The 20765-nt window shown below is 35.4% G+C and overlaps 1 protein-coding gene across 3 annotated transcripts in view; it reads right to left on the reverse strand.

The window, feature by feature from the left end:
* NAV3 (neuron navigator 3) overlaps window positions 1-20765 on the reverse strand; it is a 351526-nt gene that overhangs the window by 88924 nt on the left and 241837 nt on the right. For all 3 annotated transcript variants that reach the window (XM_027594099.2, XM_027594098.2, XM_027594097.2), the window contains exons 13-15: window positions 3840-3972; window positions 2924-3194; window positions 1274-1982 (exon numbers count right to left, since the gene is read on the reverse strand). In XM_027594099.2, coding sequence (XP_027449900.1) covers window positions 1274-1982; window positions 2924-3194; window positions 3840-3972 — 1113 coding nt within the window. The remainder of the gene's footprint in view (window positions 1-1273; window positions 1983-2923; window positions 3195-3839; window positions 3973-20765) is intronic.

Below are 20765 nucleotides of genomic sequence, written 5' to 3' on the forward strand. Positions count from 1 at the left end.
GTAATGGCGTAATGATTACTAACTAATTAAGTTGCAATGAAATCCATATTTCCTAGAGTGAAATATTTCATGACGAATATGAGAAATTGTTTCATAGGTAATGGGCCACTGGAGGGCACTATTGGCTTTTATTTAAGCAACAGAAATAATTAACTCCCACTGCAAGTCATTATTCTTTCCAGTGAGAATCAACATTACAAAAAGCCAGTTTTTCAGAATTAATATTTCTACTGAGGAATATAACCTCTCGGTTTTCAAACAATCATGTATCTGAGATTGCTTGAAATGAAAATGTTTCGAGGCCCTTTATTTCCCAGTTATCAAGGTTCTTGGTTTATTCATTGTAATAAAAACAAACATTAAAAATACTTAACATGTAATGGACTATACATCATACTCTATCATTTCATAGATGAGGAAACAGACCCAGAGAGGTTTAACCATTTGTCCCAAGTCTTTAACACTATGTATTTTCCTGCCACTTAAAATATATTAGTATTTAAAAACAAGGATATCTCACAGCAGAACTCTACATATTTAGTACCAAGACAGTCCCTATATAGAAACCAATTATGCTGCTTATCAGAGTCCTTTCAAAAAAAGCTGAAGCTACAAAATCTCGTCCATTCCTGAGTTGTTACCCTATATGAAACATCCAAATGTTTTCAAATTCTCTCCAGGATATCATACCTTGATTTTCATTAATACATTAAGATATGGTACTGCATCAATCTGTCCAATCTAATCTCTGACAAGGAAAACAATTTCATCTACATTCATGATCACTGACTCACTAAGAGCCAGCAAGATCATAAACGCTGGAAATGAATACCCATAGTCATGAACACCTCTTTTGTTTTATTTTTAACTGCGGAAAGGAGAGATGGAAATCTATGGAAATTTTACAAGCGATTACTTTATTTTATCACTACCCCTCGGTGTTGCCATCTGCTTTTAAGTTTCTTATAAATGCTGTTTGTGTTGCTAATATTAGAATGATAGTGGGACTGAGAAGTTTGAGCATTTCTCAAAATGAGCACCATTTTTTCCCCAGCTATCTATAAGATCAGCTTTTTAAAACTCATGTACTCAGAAACTAAAAGATGCTAAGATATATGAACCTTAGAACATATATTTAGGGCATATATACATATATATATTTAAGATATAGGATTCAGGACACACAAAGATTATTTATATTTATTAAACGGTTCCTGCGTATCCTACAGTATAGCATTTTCTATTTTCCCTGCATTGTTTCACACATTCTTACCTTCGAAATGTAGGTGAGGCAATGTCAGGATACTTGGATCCTGGCTGCCTGAGCCCTTGGGTCCCACAGGCACTGGCAGAGGTGGGGCTGGATTTGGGGGAACCTGACAAAGAAACGCTCTCTGAATCTGAGACAGCTACTTTTTCCTTTTCCTTGTCCGTCTGGTTGACAGTGACGGGGCTCGAGCGCCCTGACCCAATCTTAGTGGGTTCTCTGAGTTTCGAGGTGGAGGCACCAGCCGACTTGCTGCTGACGTTGGAATCGATACTGCTGGTGCTGGACCTGTGGCCGCCTCGGCCAGGGATGCCGCTGGTGCTGGATTTTGAAGGGCGGGGCAGGCTGCGGTACTGGAGGGAGGTCTTGGAGCTCACGTGCAGGACACCATCATCCTGATTCTGGGATCCGTCCAGACTGGTTTTTCTCCCTGCATTTGACTTCCCACCAATGGCAGCAGATTTGGGAATTTTACCCAGGGTGGCCGACCCACTTGTTATTGTTGCTCCGCTGCTTGTGATCATAGTAGATGACCCTACTCCACTTGGTTTCTTAAAACCAAAAGAGCCGGGAGCTGTGGATCTTCCAATGCCTGAGGGGGGCTTTTTCCCCTCATCTCCACTGCTTTTGCCAGCATCTGAAGGAGACCTCTGTAGAGATGATCCTTTCAGGGGAGTTTTGCCTTTCTCAGAAGCTTTGGCATCATCAGTTTTCCCTAATGAATGAGAAATACACAAATATACATGCCTGCACATTTTGATTAACACAGTAATTCTTCTTTAAATGACGTGTAAAAATGTGAATACATCTTTATGTTACTTCAGTTCCTAACTATTTATTTAGATCTCAATAGGTATGTGCTTTAGTATATTGAAAGGATTGCGTACAAAGCAATAAAAACATGGTTCTTAGAGGAAATGTGACGAGTACTGAAGGAGATAAAATGAAAGCACATATTTTTGCAGTTTGTTATTGTGTTATATCTCACAACTCTCTCCCTTTATCAGGATAGCACTTAATCTTATCAACCTAAGTGCTAGAAAAAGAATTCATTTGAATATCTGGTAAGATGCTTATATTTAGAGTCCCCTGGTACAACACTACTTAAGTGTCACTATTTAAAATTAGGCACCATTTTAAAAATAGGGAAAGAATCTTAAAAAAAAGATGGTATAATTTGGCAGAAGTCTTTCACTCTCTTCTTTCATAAAGTATAATTCACAAATGATGTTTCAAATCTCCAGCATTCCAACCCATTACATTAGTGTGATTACTCTTGCCTCTCAGTGATGGTAGTGAAAATTAGTGGCATACTTAACATAAATATTCCAAACTTTCATAAGGAAGGCAGAAGGAAAGCAATCTTATTTTTATTAAGCAGACTTCTTTTATTTCCACATGAACAGAAATGACTCTGGCAGAATAAAGACACTCAATAGCCCCAAATTATAATGGTGCTCTCTGGAGAATGCCTAGATTGTTACATTCATGTGGACTTACATGGTAAAGTGTGTGAAATTTACATGGGAAAGAATAACTGCACAGAGAAGAATATGATTTAATTAAAAATAAAGCTATTATTAAAGAGAACAAAGATGGAATGGAAACCATAAATTAAAACACTTTTGCATAACAGATGTGAAGTGACAAGCCTACCCGGGGTCTTGAGTGCACTCGTTCCAGCTTTCTGCCTAGATGGCGCTCCTCCTTGGGCAGACATGCCCCTCCTCCAGGAACCTGTCTGTGAGATGGACAGGGAGGCTTTCTGCCCTGTCTTCTCGGGGTCTTCAGGAAGTCCTGAGGAAACACCCTTCCACTTGCCAGCGCCATCCCCATGGCTGTCGAAGTCCTCTTCTGTTTTTCTCAGCTCCTCAGTAGTATCCCATGTCTCGTCTGTTGTAGAGCGTTTCTCTGAATCTGTCTTCAGCTATGGGGAAAATATCACAAAGAAACTTTGGGCAGAAAAAGCTATAAAGTGTGAATAGGCCTTGGAATGTACCTTTAAATAACTGGTAAAAAAAAAAAAAAAGCAGCACTGATTTATATTTCAAAAGAATTCCAAAGACTCCTATTTTTATCTATGTCTTCATTTAAGTTTCATTAATTTTAGCCACATAATTCTCACTTGCACATATTAGAGAATGTCAGAATAAATATGTGCAGAAAACCCCAATTAAATACTCCATAGCGGAAGGAATTTTCTGTGTCACATTTAACAAAGGAAAGGAGGACAAGATAAAACTTAATTATCTAATATTCATTCTTGATTTACCATTCTCAAGAGATATAGTTATTTCAGAGATCAATATAAAATTAATCAAGAACTATCTAAAATGAGACTATTAAAATAATTTTTAGGGTTAAAAATATCAATGTTATAAAAAGAGATATGGTACAATAAGTCTTTCTGAGTTGGCTTGTAATCAATAGAAAAAAATACATATACACAAGCTGCTTCTGTTTATACAATTATATCAGATTCAGAGGCCGTGCTATATTTTAATCTAAGATAAAATAGTTTGAGGAAAAAACCCGGGAGAAGCACTGGAGAAAGAAAGCAGGCAATTCTCACCTGGGTGTTCTTCCTGGAGGGGACAGTGATGTTGGAGTAAGAGCTGACCGAGGATGTGGTGTTCAAGTCATCGGTGCTGATGTTATCAAGGGTGTCACTGAGACCACTACTCACAGAGCTGCTGTCATCCCAGCTAAAGGCAAGACACACAGCATCAATGAGCCAAACACAGGATGCACAAGACAAGTCGCCTATATTTCCATATAACATTTATCATGTATTGGGAAGATAATCCTCATTGTTTTACTCTCATGATGAAAAATTATTGACTTCCCATTTTAGGAGAATCATATTGAATAAGAATTGAATGCAGGCCTGAGGATAACCTTATCTGATATTTGCAAAGAATCAGTGTCTAGTGCAGGTGTAGGCTCCAAGGGAGTACCTATAAAATGAATGAAAACACTGCTACAGATACTGCATGGTATCAGGAAGGAATAAAACCACCAATGACTTTCCCCCCCCCTGGAAAAAGCAACATAGCATATAAGAATTCATTCTTTGTTCTGAAAGTTAAAAAAAAAACAAAACAAAAAACAAACCAACAACTGTTCTTTAGTTAGGAATCAGAAAGTCACTCCTCATTCTTTCTTCTACCTTAGTAGCTACTAATGATTCACCAACTCTTGAACTTTGAGTTTCATTTCTATCATATCATCACTCCTGCCATATCTCACAGTTTCTGGCCTGGACAATAAAGAATAACCTCTTATTTGGCCTTCCTGACTATAGTGTTTCTCAATACAACTTTATTGCTAAATTTGGGTCAGTGATGAAAATGATCAAAAATTTACATCTGACCATCTCACTTCCCTTCTTCAGAGACTTCTCTTTATCAAAGCCATAGATTCCAAAATAGAATGCACCTGCCTCACAGGATGAACAAGGTAATCCACTGGGGCATAAGACAAAATATTTGAAATTCTGAATATATTTGTTTTTAATCTAAAGAAGAAAAAATAAAATAGGCTATATTAATATTCATGTGCAGGCTAACATGTGCACTCTCATTTAGTCAATGTGTCAGATGATGCAGAAGTAACATAGGATAAGCAGGGTAACTTGAATGAGAATGGCAGCTCCACAGTTCAAAGGGGTGGGACACAGTTTTCTCATTTACTGGCTGGTTCTCAGTCTATTGTGATGTACTACTGCTTACCTGTGCTCTGTTAAACAAATTCATGCACATGGGATACATATATTAGATACAGACAAAAGTTAAGTTTCATAAAATGGATAAGCGCCTTTAAAAACCTTGCGCAAACAATCCATATATTAAGGGAATATCCTTAATGAACGCATAAGCAAACCACAGAGGAAGAGTGGTGAACTGATAGTTTGCCTACTCTGGTCTGTGTGCTTTATGAGTTATAGCATAAATTCAAAATAATAGTGATATGTTGAGATCACATATGAAACCAATAAGAAATGCAATTATCAAGAAGAAAATAAAATTTGAATTTATAGCAAATAGTGTTAATGATGATCCCTCCCTAGCTGTATATTTTGTTTGTAATATTAGCTACTGATAGCATAATCCAATTAAAAGTGGGCAGAAGACTTGAAGAGACATTTCTCCAAAGAAGACATGCTGATGGCCAAAGAACACATAAAAAGATGCTCATCATCACTTATCATCAGGGAAATGCATATCAAAACTACAATGAGATATCACCTCATACCTGTTAGAAAGGCTAAAATCAACAACACAGGAAACAACAAGTTTTGACAAGGATGTGGAGAAAAAGGAAGCCTCGTGCACTGTTGTGGGAATGAAAACTGGTGTAGCCACTCTGGAAAACAGTATGGAGGTTCCTCAAAGAGTTAAAAAAAAGAGCTACCCTACGCCAAGTAAAATAAGTCAGAGAAAGACAAATACTGTATGATTTCACTCATATGTGGACTTTAAGAGACAAAACAAATGAGCAAAGGGGGAAAAGAGAGAGAGAGAGTAGAGAGAGACAAACCATGAAACAGACTTTTAACTATAGAGAGCAAACTGATGGTTATCAGAGGGGAGGTAGGTAGGGGTATGCATGAAACAGGTGATGGGGAGTAACGAGGACACTTGTGATGAGCAGCAGGTGATGTATGGAAATGTTGAATCATATACTGTACACCTGAAACTAATGTAACACTGTATGTTAACTAACTGGAATTAAAATAAAAACTTCAAAAACCATAGTTTTCCTCAAATTTTAAAATCAAGTGTTATTTCTCTCTTCTTCCTCTGGATTCCAAAATCATCCTCCTAATACTGAAATTGCTTTTACAAAGGTCAATAAATCCAGGAATTGATTTATGCTGTATTGTCGCATATATCACCTGTTATATCCATTTTTTGTGGCTTTCTATATCCTCGATCATCATCTGGATTACCTGAAGTCAGGGGTTGTATTCGATTTATCTTTATAATCCCAGCATATACCATGGTGTCTACTGCTAAATAGACCACTAGTAGGTGTTTGTTAAATAAATGAAACAATTTTACTTTTGAAAAATGCTGCTTCTATCCAGTAATGTTAAGTTAAATTGAATCCAATAATAAATGTAGACTTTGAGAAAAATTTGTTCAACATATTTCCTTGCTAAACAAACTTAAAGGGACAAATTTTGATTGATGACATTATTTTCCTAATCTATCCTGTGATTTTGACTTTCATCTTTGATTCTGTGGATACCGGAATTCTCCCTGACTAGGATGCAATTAATCTTGTTTATTATGGGACAATTAAGTTGAAAAAGCTTCATAAAAATAGGGTTTTATACTGAAAAAAAAAGATAATTTACTCACATAATTAACTCTGAGGTCTCAAGCCTCATCAATATATTTTCTTCATCCTTTCATTTTTAATTTCATTAAGATGTGTTAAGAATTCTTGATGATATTCTTTATAAAAGGGGGACTCTTTTTCTCCTCCAAGTTACAGATCTGTCACTCTGCTAAATTTTTCTCAACAATCTAGGACAGCTCAATACATTATAGATCTGTGGATCTTATCCACATAGATTGTATTTACACATTGGATTGTTTCCAGTTTTTAAATACTATGAATAAAACTGTTAAGAACATTCTCATATATTCTACTTATGTGACATTTTAGAACAGGCAAAACGACAGATATGTAGGATGATCAGTGACAGCCAGTGGTCAGAAGTATGCGAAGATTTGTAGTGGCCCTACATGACTTGATGCTTATATCGAAACTCAGAACTGTAGGGAAAAAATTATTACCCTGTTAAAAACCAAAAATGTAGCCAGTTAGCCTGTTGGCAAATTACAATTTAGGTATACACTAGATTACTAAGTATTCCAAGAATTGAATGATTTTTTGGCATATGTTTTATGGTATGTATTTAAATGTTCAATAACTCAATGGGGCTAGGGATCTATTTTATTTATCTGGTCGTGCATTTGAAGCTCTGACCCCCATATGCACCTCTGGATTCAAGCAGAAGTAGACCTGCTTGAAAACAAATGTATTATATGCTCAATGTCTTCTTTTTCTTCCTGCTTTTTATAATAAAGAATTCTGAAATATTAACTAAATTATTATTATTATTTTTAGAGAGAGAGCAGGGGAAAAGGAAAGAGACTCTTAAGCAAACTCCATGCCCAGCACAGAGCCCAACATGGGGCTCAATCTCACAACCCTGAGATCATGACATGAGCTGAAATCAAGAGTCAGATGCCCAACCAACTGAGCCACCCAGGTGCCCCTAACTAAATAACAGTTAAAATAAGTTTGCAGACTTAAAACTAATTCCGGAAGAAAAGGCTATTTTTCAACACAGTCCTATTTTTGGTGTGGTAGCAATTCATATAACAGGCACTCAGCCAGGCTCTACAATAGTTCATATTGCCAGGTCAACTCTCCTACTTCTACATGAACAAGTAAAACAGAGGTTTTCTTTCAATAAGTAATTCCTGTACTTCAGGCATTCAGTAGTAACCTCAATATCAATTTGATAGCTCATTAAATGTTCCATTAATGAAATGAATGAACATGCATATTACTACCGATTCCTCTAGAAGTACTGTTTTCCAACCCTAATTCAATTCCAATTATAAGAATGTTGTGTAAAAAGTTCTGGATAAGTTCGTTCTTTCTAAGGGAAAAGTAGACAACATTTGCATAACAAAATGAAAGCGCCACTTTAAAAATTATCCTATTCCAGGATAGCTTTGTTTTGTATTTCCATGATTTATGGCAATTTAAATAACACACAGAAGGAGATACAGATAGCTTTAAAAATACACATTTAGACACAATGACATCTGCAATAATTTTAAAAATATGAAGAATCAGCTGTCTAGACTTTGTGCTTTGGCACCAATATGTTAAATCAATTAATTTCTCCTCAAAACTAAATAAACACAAAACCACTTAGACTTATGCCATCCCTTTTTTTTGTTTTGTTTCTATCATCAAACATAAGGCACTACCTGTCAAGTTTGAGCACTGCAACCACTGAAGTATAAATTCTGTATTACTTTAGGGTCATTGACAGAAAGCAATGTAGTGTATTTCAACAAAGACTTATTCAGCATTTTCCTGGAAAAATATTTTATCATCAAGAAAAAAAGAGCAAATCATTAAAAGAGACTTCTGTATTGGAAAAACCTAAGTATATAACAACATCAACATGTTAAAAACAATTTTATAATTTTATGTTAAGAATATTCTTTTGGGGAGCCTGGGTGACTCAGTTTGTTAAGTGTCTGACCTTGACTGTGGCTCAGGTCATGAGGAATATATATATTCTCCTCAAATTATAAAATGTATATGGTTTTTAATTGCAGGATTATTATTTATTTTTTTTTTTTTAGTTTTAGCTTATACCTTCAAAAGTGTTTTTTTTCTTTTCTTTTTTTTTAAAGATTTCATCCATTTATTTGTCAGAGAGAGAGAGAGCACAAGCAGGGGGAGCGGCAGGCAGAGGGAGAAGCAGGGTCCCCCTGCTGAGCAAGGAACCCAATGTGGGACTTGATCTTTGGACTCTGGAACCATGCCCTGAGCTGAAGGCAGATGCTTAACTGACTGGCCACCCAGGCTGCCTCACCTTCAAAGGTGTTTCATCCTGCCAGTGTTCATTAACTATGCAATATAGTAGAGTTTGAGTAGCAGGTTTAGAATACAGTTGAAATGTCCTTTTCTCTATGAATCCTATCATGAAATCCAAGGAAACTAATTCTTCCACGTCTGTGTTTACTACCAGCATGCTTCCATTGTACTGCAGTTTATCTGCTCACAAAGCTATTTTAGCCACAGGATCATGGTTGAAGGCAAAGAGAGTGGCTTGTCTCTTGGAGTCCCAGTGCCCAGGTTGGCATCTGGCCCATGACAGGTTCTCCACATTTGCAAAATAAATCAAGAAATGATCTAGTCTTACATAGTCACAATCTATAGCCTTCATCTGATTCATTCACTCATCCTAACCCTTAAATGGACAAATAATTTTGAATTGTGGTAAAAAAATCAATGGGAAAAAGTGAGAGAAAAACCAGTGAGAGGGAGCTGCTAAGTTTGGGTGAAGAAAGAACCATCTCTTTGAGGAGGTAATTTTAAATAAGCATTATGCAGACAAGCGAAGGGTGAAGAGAGGCCATCTATGAAAGTGGTGGAGGAGAGAGCATTAAAGGAAGAGGAAACAACAAGTGTAAAGACCTGGAAGCCAAAGGTCAAGGTACAGCAGGCAAGGGGAAATGTGGAAGTTCTGAGACTGCAAAAGTAGGCAGGGCTAGCCCCTGAGGGAATCTTACAGACAATGTGGAGAAATTCAACTTCCTTAGATGCACAATAAAAACTCATCAAATAGGGCCACCTGAGTGGCTCAGTCAGTTGAGCGGCTGCCTTCTGCTCAGGTCATGATCCCAGGGTCCTGGGATCGAGCCCCACATCGGGCTCCCTGCTCAGCGTGAAGCCTGCTTCTCCCTCTGCCTGACACTTCCCCTGCTTGTGCTCTCTCTCTCCCTCGCTAATAAATAAATGAAATATTAAAAAAAAATTCATCAAATAGTTTTAAGCGGTAAAATATTTTAAAAAGTATTTTAGTATTATGAATGTATTGGAGGTAAGGAAGAGTGGAAGCAGGAAGCTCAATGAGGAGGCTATTGTGACATTTTTGTTTCTGACCAGGGGATAACACTTAAATTAAAAGAAGGCACTTTCAAGATATATTCAGAGGTAGAAATGGTAGGATTTGCTCTTGGTTGGTGTGACATAATAATAAATATATTTGGTCTCTTTCTTGGATTCCTGAGACAGAACTCCTAAAACTTTTATAATTTCTTGAGTGATAAGGGTACTAAGATCATCTTTTGTTCTAATATTTGGTCTTCAACCCCAGTACCTAACATAGGGCTCCTAAATCTCTTGGAATTTCCTGAGGGATAGGAGCATCTTTTGTTCTAATGAGGGAACTCTTGATTGGCTCCAGATAGCCCACTGATTTTTTTTTACCCCAATTCATAATCATTTGCACATTTAAGTGTTAGAATGAGTGAGTGAATTACAGTTCAGGCCTTACTTTGTGACTATATAAGACTAGATCATTTACCAATTTATCCCACACCTCTATCCTCTGGGATGGGAGAGAGGCAGAAGATTCAGTTAATAATGTATCATGCCTACGTGATGAAGCTTCCATAAAAATCCATAAATTACTAGGTTTGGAGAGCTTCCAGGATGGTGAACACTTGGAGGTGTTGGTAGCCTGGTGCACCTGGGAGAGGGCATAGAAGTTCTATGTTCCTTCTCTATATTTTGCCCTATGTACCTCCTCAATTGGCTGTTTAGATGATGTTCAGTATCTTTTATATATTCTTTATAATAAACCAGTAAATGTAAATAGGTGCTACCCTGAGTTTTGTGAGGCATTTTAGCAAATTATCAAATGTGGAGGGAGTCATGGGAATGCCCAATTTATAGCTGGCAAGTCAAAAATACAGGAGGCTTAGACTTGCAATTGGTATCTGAAGTGCGGGAAGTCTTACGGGACTGAGCCCTTAACTTATGGGATCTGATGCTCACTCCAGGTAGTCAGTGTCAAAAATGAGTTGAATTAAATTGTAGGACAGGCAGCTGGGGTGAGAGAATTGGTTGCGGTGGGAAAAGCCCCAAACATTTGGTGTCAGAAGCATTCCATGAGTAGAGATTTTTTTAGTTTTCTTTTAGTTGGAATGTGTAAAAGAGGGGGGAAAAAAAAGACTTGAGATCTCTTGCATACTTTCCACTGGCAATAGAGGCATGAATGAATTTTTGGAAGAGTAAAGAATTCATCGATAGGATTCAAAACATAATTTTAATCCCAAATTCAGTTTGCATTTAGTAACATTAGTTTCACATACCAAGGGAAACTGTTAGGAGTTTACTGTATCATAATTTAAATGTATAACTCTCGATAAACTGGCAATTCATGTAAACATAAAGTTAAAATCTTTCCATTTTCATTATTTTTAGTATGCACAAAATCCTATTTATCCACGAAACATTTATAGAGACTACATTAATACCATGTGAGTTTTGGGTAAGGAGAGCAATCAATAAACTCTATGCACTGAACTTTTCATTCCCTTTTCTTTAGAAAACAAATAATGATGATTTATTCTATTATAGCATCAGATAAAGTAAGATAAATGAAAAATGAAAAGCCCTTGTTCTTTATAAAATAAAGCCCTAGGTAGATTTGATTAAATGTGATGAAGGATGTTAGCGTGAAATGAATTTATGCAGTCAGGCAGATTTTTATGTTTTAATGATATCTGAGGCAGATAAGAAACATCTATTTTTGTTTTTATTATAATATAAGCTGAAATCACAAGAGATAAAATGATCTTACTTAAAATTACTTTGCCGAAACACATTACTATAACAATGCTTATTGTAATTTTGCTAGCTTCTTCCAGTATTCATTTTCATGATGCCGTTATATGGTTGGAATAGGTACAAGTTTATTTAAAAGTTTCTGTTAGTGATAAGCTGAGAATATAACATATGACCTGAAAGTTAACTCAAGGATTCATTAAGGTCCATTGGCATCCTTTAATATCTTATATTAATTTAAAAGCTAATATGTGCTCATTGTGGAAAACTAGGCAGTCCATACATATATAAAAGAGACAGAGAAATCATCTGCAGTCCCACCCAGAAGTAATCACCATTAACATTTTGATGATTTCTGTCCATTCATTTTCTGGGTGCATTATATGAACGATACCAACTTACCTGGTTGTGACCTTGCTGATTATAATATGTGTCCATTATTCATTATTCACTTATTTTATATGACATTGTCATGATTTTTAATGTCCTCAAAATCTTTCTGACATAATGATATCACATGAATTATTATATATTTAGCTAATTCTGTTTTAGGGAATATGAAATACTTTATAATTTTCTTACTCTTCTAAGTAATACCGCAGTGAATAGCTTTGTACATTTATGTTTACATAAAAGGTTACATTCAAGATTATTTCCCCAGCATAAATTCCTAGAAAGAGAATTAGTGATTCAGAGGATATAAACATTTGAAACACTGCAGATGCAGCCGAACAGCTGAAGAACACATCATTTTCTATTCTTGCCAGTCATACAACAATGCTAAACCTACAAAATCCTAGGTAGTTTCAGGTAACGTGGTTTTCTTCGGTAATTTGAAAATTGCTCAATCTACATTGATTAAATTATGAGATTAAATTTTCTATAGATTTATTGGCTATTTTTATACCCATAAATTGCCTACGTCCTTCATATATTTTTTAACAGTTTAACTTATTTTTATTAGATTTTCATATATATAAATTGTTTCAAATATTTTCCCCCTTATTTCTTGGCTTTTACTTTTTTTAAAAAGATTTTCTTTACTTATTTATTTGAGAGAGCGAGAAAGAGAGAGAGAGAGCACATGAGAGGGGGGAGGGGCAGAGGAAGAGGCAGACTCCCCCGCTGAGCAGTGAGCCTGATGCAGGACTCGATCCCGGGACTCCAGGATCATGACCTGAGCCAAAGGCAGTCGCTTAACCAACTGAGCCACCCAGGCGCCCTCTTGGCTTTTACTTTTATTAGTGATGATTTATTCATCATTTTTCTTTTACTTTTTTGGATATTTTAATATATAAATTTCAAAAATATTTTGGCCAACTCCATGAATCTTGGTTCTATAATATCTTCTCCCAAGAAATTTTGCATATATAATTTGATTTCTCTTCCTTTCCCTTCTCTGATATTCCATTTTTGTGGTAAGGTGAGAAACTCTGATAACTATTTCTTTCTACTTATTATTATGGTTCACTTATCAATTCTTAATATATGAGACATACTAGGGTATTTTTTAATGATTATCAAATACATTCCACTGACCTATTTGATTTCTTTAGTAATACAATGCTGCTCTTTTATAATGATGTTCAGAGGTTTTTAAGGCAGACTACAACTTAAAAATATATATTTAAGAATTTAAGCCTTTTAAAAACCTTCTCAAAATTACAGAAATTAGCTATTATTCTAAAAAAGTATTACCATGCATAGTTTTACCCAGTAGTGTATGAAACAGTTATTGAATGGTTTCATTGTGGCAGATATTGAGAATATAGAAATCAGCATGAGAGTATAAGGATGTGACTTTTGCTTTACTGTGGAAAATGTGTAATTCTTCCTTTTGAGAATTCAGACTATTTTTTCGATATCTGAACATTTAGCTACAGGCATTTTACTTAATAAATAGCAATCATAGCTATTAATCCTCAGCTAAATTGTCTCCCCTTTCAAAAACCTCCTTTATCACTTGAAATATTTTTGGCATTAGCTATTTCTTTCAGAAGAATAGAAGCACCCAAATTACTATAATTTCAAGGTTGCATGAAAAGACAAACGTTATGTAGAAATAAAAGAGCTTAGATAAAGCTCAACAACTTCGCTGCAGACCTAACTGTGAACAAGGTTGAAAATGCAATTCTGTTCTGTGTTATCTTGCTTGAAAGAGCCTACATTAAGGTAACAAAAATTCACCCAAATAGTTTTAAGAGAAAAATATTATTAACAATAAAGAAATATTTTTGCTCTGAGATATCTAAAATAGGTAATATAAAAACATCCCCTATATGGTGATTAACATAACAATAACAAATTAAAAAAAAAAACATCCCCGATTCCTCCACCTTAAAATATTGGGAACACTGCCTTGGTAAAGAACATTCCTTAAAAAAGTCACGCTAGTGAGTGAAGATCTCTGGAAGGGGGTGAAAGTTCACATTTAGAGAGATATTTGCCAGGAAATTCACGTCACAGCAACTGAAAAACAACAGATGGCAGCAGTAACAATGAAAACTTGCAGCAGATCCTGTCTGGCACACTTTCAAAATGGTCATTTATATTTCCTATCGCAAACAGCTAACTGCTGTTTCCTTATATTGCATGCATGGATATGGAAGAAAAAAAATGCAATAATGACACTTGAATTGCCTTAACAGGGAACGGAGTAAACTTGAAAGCAAGGCTGAGGTGACAACAAGCCCTTGGCCAGGTGTCTTAGTTCCCTGAGATTTCCCAGGCATCAACCCATTGCTGATGCTTTGCCTAAACTCTCTCCAGGTCTGAAATGTTGCCAGTGCCTCCCAGGCTACTGTCATATTTCCCACACATTTTCTCTGTGTTTCTGAGCCCTGCTTAGTAACTTTCATTTGATGTCTGCTTCCTTCCAGAAGATTTCAGTCCAGTGGTTTTTGTTGCTAATCCTGGACCATAACCTCTGGTCAGATTTATTTGTGTTCCTTCTAGCAGGAGGTGAGGATTCAGAAAAGGTGATGCTTAAAAGATGAAGCAGTGGTGGGTCAACAGATCATCTGTCACCCCAGGCAAGCAAAGTGGAGTCAGGGCACACCCAAGAAGAAAGTCAGATAGAAAAGAAGCAAGCCAGAGAGAGGTCGCTGAGTCCTAGCACAGTCCAGAATTAGCGGATTTATAGGAGTTGAAAAGGCTCAAAACATAAACAGGAGAGAAGGTGTGATATCCAGATGTGACTTAAGAAAAAAAAAAAGACTTTGACAACTGGAGCAATCTTTCATCTCAAAAAGGGAGCATTTCTATCACTAGAGCAGAAATCAACTTCCCAGGATTTTGTGAAGGCAAACAGAAGGATCTGACAGAGAGAATGATGTAAAGATGGGAAGAAAAACAACTCTTCCTTTCCTGGTAGTTTGTGATGCAGGTTGTGATGTTATTCCTTGTTCTTCTCGAAGGAGGAGAACCAGGTTTTGTTCTATAAGCATGGGGGAAGTCAGATCATTGGTTGGGGCACATCCTATGCGGTGCTGATTCATAGAATTGATCTTGAGAAATTTGTCTTTTCTAAATAGTGAATTTAATACCAGCTTGTGTTAGCTTCAGGAATAAGACAGATGAAATACTCCTCTCAGGCCAAGATGAGTTAAAATGTTAGGATCAACGCTGAATTTTATCAGTAGGGTTTATTCCAATCTTCTCCATCTCCTATTTTTCATATGGGTTCCTTCTAGGGCTGCCTATAGCTTGCGCAGCAAGTGTCTTTAGATGGTTCCATGGGAGCATGGCTTTGAAAGTAGCATGGTCTAGATTTCAGCTACACAGTCATTCAGCCATGCGTACTTGAGTAGTATACAACCTGTACAATCCTGCATGACCTTCCTGGGTACTACCATGGAAGCACCTGCCCAAGACAAAAACCTAGAGTTTTCCATCTTGCAAAACCTTAATCTATATCCAACTGGTCGTCAAGCTCAGTCTTTGTATTCCTTCCATTTGTACCTCTTTATCCCCACTGTCGCTGTCTTAACTAATGATTTCACCACTTCCCAGTAGCCTACTGCCATCTCATATTTGCTATGTCCGCTTCAGGTCTGGGTTTCCAATATATCCTCCAAAGAACCAGAATAAATTACTTAGCATGGTTGGTAACACTTAGCATGGTACAAAGACACTTTAAAGTCCATGGTTTAGCCTAGTTCCCCATTGCTACCTTGCATACAGTCATGCTGAGCTACTTTGCACTAAGAGTGTTCTCTCAGGTTGATGAATTCACACATTCATTAATGCATTTCTCTACACTCCATTCTTTCCAGACTATTATGTGTCCCCAGTTAAACTGTCTTCTTTCCCAAAAACCATCTTCAAATGACCTTCCCCTATATCTTGAGAGTGTCCAGTTCACATATTTATAATTTTCATTATAGCACTTATTATCAAATTAATATTGCTAATTTTATTTATCTGTATTTTTCATTGGGATGTGATCTGCTTGAAGGTAGTTATGGACAGACTTTTGATTACATGAAACATTTTGTAAATATATATACACACAAAAGTCCTTGTTTACATTAATAATAGGTTTATACAAGATTGGGGGATTTCATTCGCAGGAAGCCAAACAATTGCAATCCCTCTAATCCCTGCTTATTTTTTAGACAAAGTTTCTGAAAATAAAATACTTTGTTAATTTTTTCTTCAAATGTTAACACATGAAAGACTGGTTTGAGTCCAGTGAGAATTCCACTGAGACAAAAGGTACAGATTTTGGCATTCCTAAGCCAAAGTCTTTCCACTGATCTTTCTTTCTTTATCATACCTCCTCCCTAGGTGGTCTCATTCAATCTCACTACAACATACTGCAAAATCTTGAGTTCAGCCCTATATGAAGTAACTAAGTTTTACTGAGTGGCTAAAATACATGAAAAGAAAAAAACTATGTCTAATACTAGAATCACCACTTGACTCACGCAACAGAAGGAAGACAAGCAGAAACGACAACTAAATGAACTGCAAATATAACTTTCCCATCTGTGCTCACTCTAGAGGATGCGCTCTTTGAGGGGAGTGCTGAAATGAACACCAGGAATACTTCGTTTATGTTTATAAATCACATTCATTCATGTTCTTTCTCTCCCTTACCCTTACTCTTCCATCAAGATTTGAGTTTGAATTGACTGAGGAAGTTTACAGAAGGCACTTCCAACAACTGAATTACCTTCTTATGAAGCCGTTCTCACTTGCAAGACTCTTGGGAACTGATGTCTCATACAGTGTGCAAGGTATTGACAATGTAAATGCTTAGCATGAAACACTTTGCCATCATATCAATTATGCTATCATATCAAGAAATATTTTCTAATATGTTTGATATGCAAGGCACTAAAGGCGTTATATGTTTCTGCTTTATAATCTGGCAATTAAAAACAACTTTAAGTTTTTCTTCAATCTTCATTATATTCTTGAGTTTTCTTAAGAATAGGACACATTTATAATTATGTATTTACAAAGTGTTATAATTATGACTTCAAAGAATTAAATACCTTAGGATGTTCATAATGATATGGCAAGGTTAATGTAGTCCTCAAAGTTTAAATATGCAATTTGCAATCATCTCTAATTATTGCAGTTTATCCGGTACAAATTTTTGATTTGGGAATTATTTTCTTCTCATTAAAATGTTATAATATTACATCCATTGAATCATTTCAACTAAAAATAAACACTCCATTACTTAACAACCTGGACATAATGTTAAACATAAGCATTTGAAATTAATATTTTCTAGAATTACTTTTGGGATCAAGGACAAGCCAGCTTCATTGCTGCATGTTAGAAGGAAATTCTCAGCTGACTCAAGACTTCACAATTATCTCTTTGGTGTTTTTAATAAACTCTTCAAGGAAGGGAGACAGAATGAATGTCTAATCCTCTGTATTCAAATTGGTACTTTAGAACTTCTTAAAAAATAAAATAGGAATAAAATGATTATTATTTTTAAGACCCATGTTAGTAAACAACCTTTCTTTGAATATGCTCTAGAATTAATATATCTCCTAATATGAAAGTAAAGATGACTTCGGGTAGGGAATAATGTTTACTGGGAAAGAAAAAGCTTGTCTATTTTTCCATTTAATACTCTGCTGTCCTTTTGTTTTGTTTTTGTTAATTCCTAGAGTCATTTTGTTTTGCCAAACTGAAACACAGAGTACATGGCCTCTAATCCCTACAGCTTTTCCACTGCTCTGCAAATCTTTGCACTATAGTGATATATGTTTTATTTCCAGATATAAATCAGGATTTGTTCTTTACTTCCATCACAACTTCATATACTATTAGATTTTGAGTACTTTAGATTTCGTAATCAAAGCTTAAAATGACCCTTCTGTTCTTTTATTCCATTCTTGATTTATTGAGCACCTTCTATATTCCAGACTCAGTACTAATTGCAGGTTATAAAAGGGTAAACAAAAATTGGATTTTGTCCTCAATAAGCATATAGGATGGAGAAAAAAATAGATGCATAGATTCTGTAACTGAGAACCTGAATTTTAGCTTATTTTCAGTCAAATAACAGAAGAATAAGAATGCATCATATAAAACCTGTATCTGAATTTGCTTGTTCTCACAAAAAACTAACAGATTTAACCACAGAAAGAAAATGTTATTCAATGTATCATATTCACTGTTTATTGTTAAATAATTTCTTCTTTCACTTATTCATTCCTTCTCCAAGGATCTGCTAGGTGCTTCCTCAGCCTATAAAGATGAACAGAACAAAATCCAGCCACCCAGAATGTGATCAAATGAAAATTATTGCAGGAAGAAGAAAATTATTGCAGAAAATTATTGCAGTAGACATGATTTGGCAAGTTTCTCTGGGGTATATGACCAACTAACAAGCTAATATTTAATCAATATGTGAAAGTCAAATACACACCTTCTGTGTGCTATGTAGCAGGGAGAAAAAAAAATGTCTGCATGTCCTTTGAAAGAAATAGCCTTAGAATTTGGTTTAAGGCCCGAGTGAATACGGATCAAACAGTTTGAAAAATAATGAACACTTTTAAAAGGTGAGTTTCCTTTTTGTGTTAGAAAAATACCGTCATACCAACATGAGCACATGTTCAAAGATGTATTTATTTTATATACTACAATGCTCCTTCAATATAAGCCAACTATTTCATATGGGGCTGACCTCTCCCTGCCTTCTCAATTCCCAATTTACACAGGTTCCAATTTGCAATGTTACTTAAAATAGCCTTGAACCTGAATGTGAAATTTCCATGAATTCAGGAAAGCCTGAAAAAATCTAGGCTATGTGGAATTTGTGTCCTGGTTTATCTTGTGCGTTATTGTATTCCCAATGCTTTGTATAAAGTAGTTTGAATATTTGCTGGAAAAATAATGAAGGAATGCTGAAGGCTAAAAAATATTAGGAAAATTAAAGTAGTACCATTTTCTTTTACTATTGTGACTGTTCTTTAACTTTGCATGAGAGCTATTTTGAGAAGGGACTGAGCATGATAGTACTTCTTTATATGATGCCTAGGTTTAAAACGAAAAGTCAGAAAGAAAGAAAAGGAGAAACTGAATGAGAAATGTAGCCCATTAACAAATGAATTACTGGCTATACTATGATTAATACATTATTTTAACTTAACATTTATTTTAAGTTAAGTTTTTGGTCAATTGAACCTGCTGAGTAATGGGGATTTACCATGGGATCAATTGCTGAATTACTAATTTCCAAAGTTTAAAAATTATCAGCATTTATCAAAGAACAATTTATTTTAGCAAGAAATGGCCAATAATGCACCTCTAAAGAACCCATCAGAATCATCTTCTAAAGCCAACTTTAGGTTTATAAAACTAAGGTTTTAGCTTCAAAGAGCCTTTAAAAAATGTCAAAACATCATTAAGAGCCAGTAGATATTATTTCTATGATCTTTATCACTTCAAGTACATATCCTCAGCCGAGTCTTCTTAATTAACTAGGTTAGTAAATCAGTTGTATTTTAAAAAGGCATTTTAAAATATAAACTACACATTTTTCAATTATATTATGCCATTTTCCAATATAATAGTCACTTGAGTAAAAGCCCCAATCTCTTTAGATATATTCACACATACACACACACACACACAGGGCAGAAATAGCTCAGACACATTGCAAGATACTATTCATCTTTCACTTTTATTGTTAGAGTTTGGAAGTGAAAAATGGATCCCCTGAAAAGACTTAGGTAGTTTTATATCTTTTTAACTTTTATCTCTAAAATCAATGACTTTTAGAAACATGAAAGCAACTATTATAGGATCTTCTTCATCATTTTAAAGATAGGTCATAAAGACAGTTGTATGATGGGTCAACCATAGCAGTTTTTGTTTTACAGAAAATTTAAAAACAGACATGGTTTTTACCTAATTTTAACAAGAACATACAAAGGAAATACCCAGGGTAACTCTATAATGAAGTTCACAGTATACTGACAACAAAGCTCTATTCAATGTCAATGGTATCATGATCATTGGGAAAATATCCCCAAAAGCTCATTCATCATATACTTCTTATTAATCAAACAGTTTGGAATCATTTAAGACACAATTCCTATAATGAGATTTAACAGACATCTTTAAGCAATGTGGTTAATGTTAGTAGCAGAGACCTTAATTTCAGACAAGCTTAAATTAGAATCTTGGATAAATTTCTTAACACCTGTGAATTTTCCATTGCTTAATATAATACCATCCACATTCATTTGCAGAAGTATGGTTTAAGAACACTTACAAAATAATTCAACTTTCAAATTATTTTTTGGATAGTCCTGTATACAAACTAAAGTAGCCATCACTTGATGCAAGGCACAGTGGAGATACAAGAGAAGGAGAAACCTATGTAATGATTCTAATTTTGCAAAAACGGTGATAGAGGTGAATTAATAAAACAAGTAAACAAAATCATGTAAAGGTCCGGCAGTGCAGAGTAGAAAGAGAGGGCTTATACCAGAGTTTGAGAGATGGATAATTTTTTAAAAATCTTTTTTTTTAACATTTTATTTTTGGGGCACCTGGGTGGCTCAGTTGGTTAAGTGTCCACTCTTGATTTCGGCTCAGGTCGTGATCTCAGGGGTCATGAGAC

This window comes from Zalophus californianus, chromosome 9 (genome assembly GCF_009762305.2).
Source record: "Zalophus californianus isolate mZalCal1 chromosome 9, mZalCal1.pri.v2, whole genome shotgun sequence".
Classification (NCBI taxonomy): Eukaryota; Metazoa; Chordata; class Mammalia; order Carnivora; family Otariidae; genus Zalophus; species Zalophus californianus.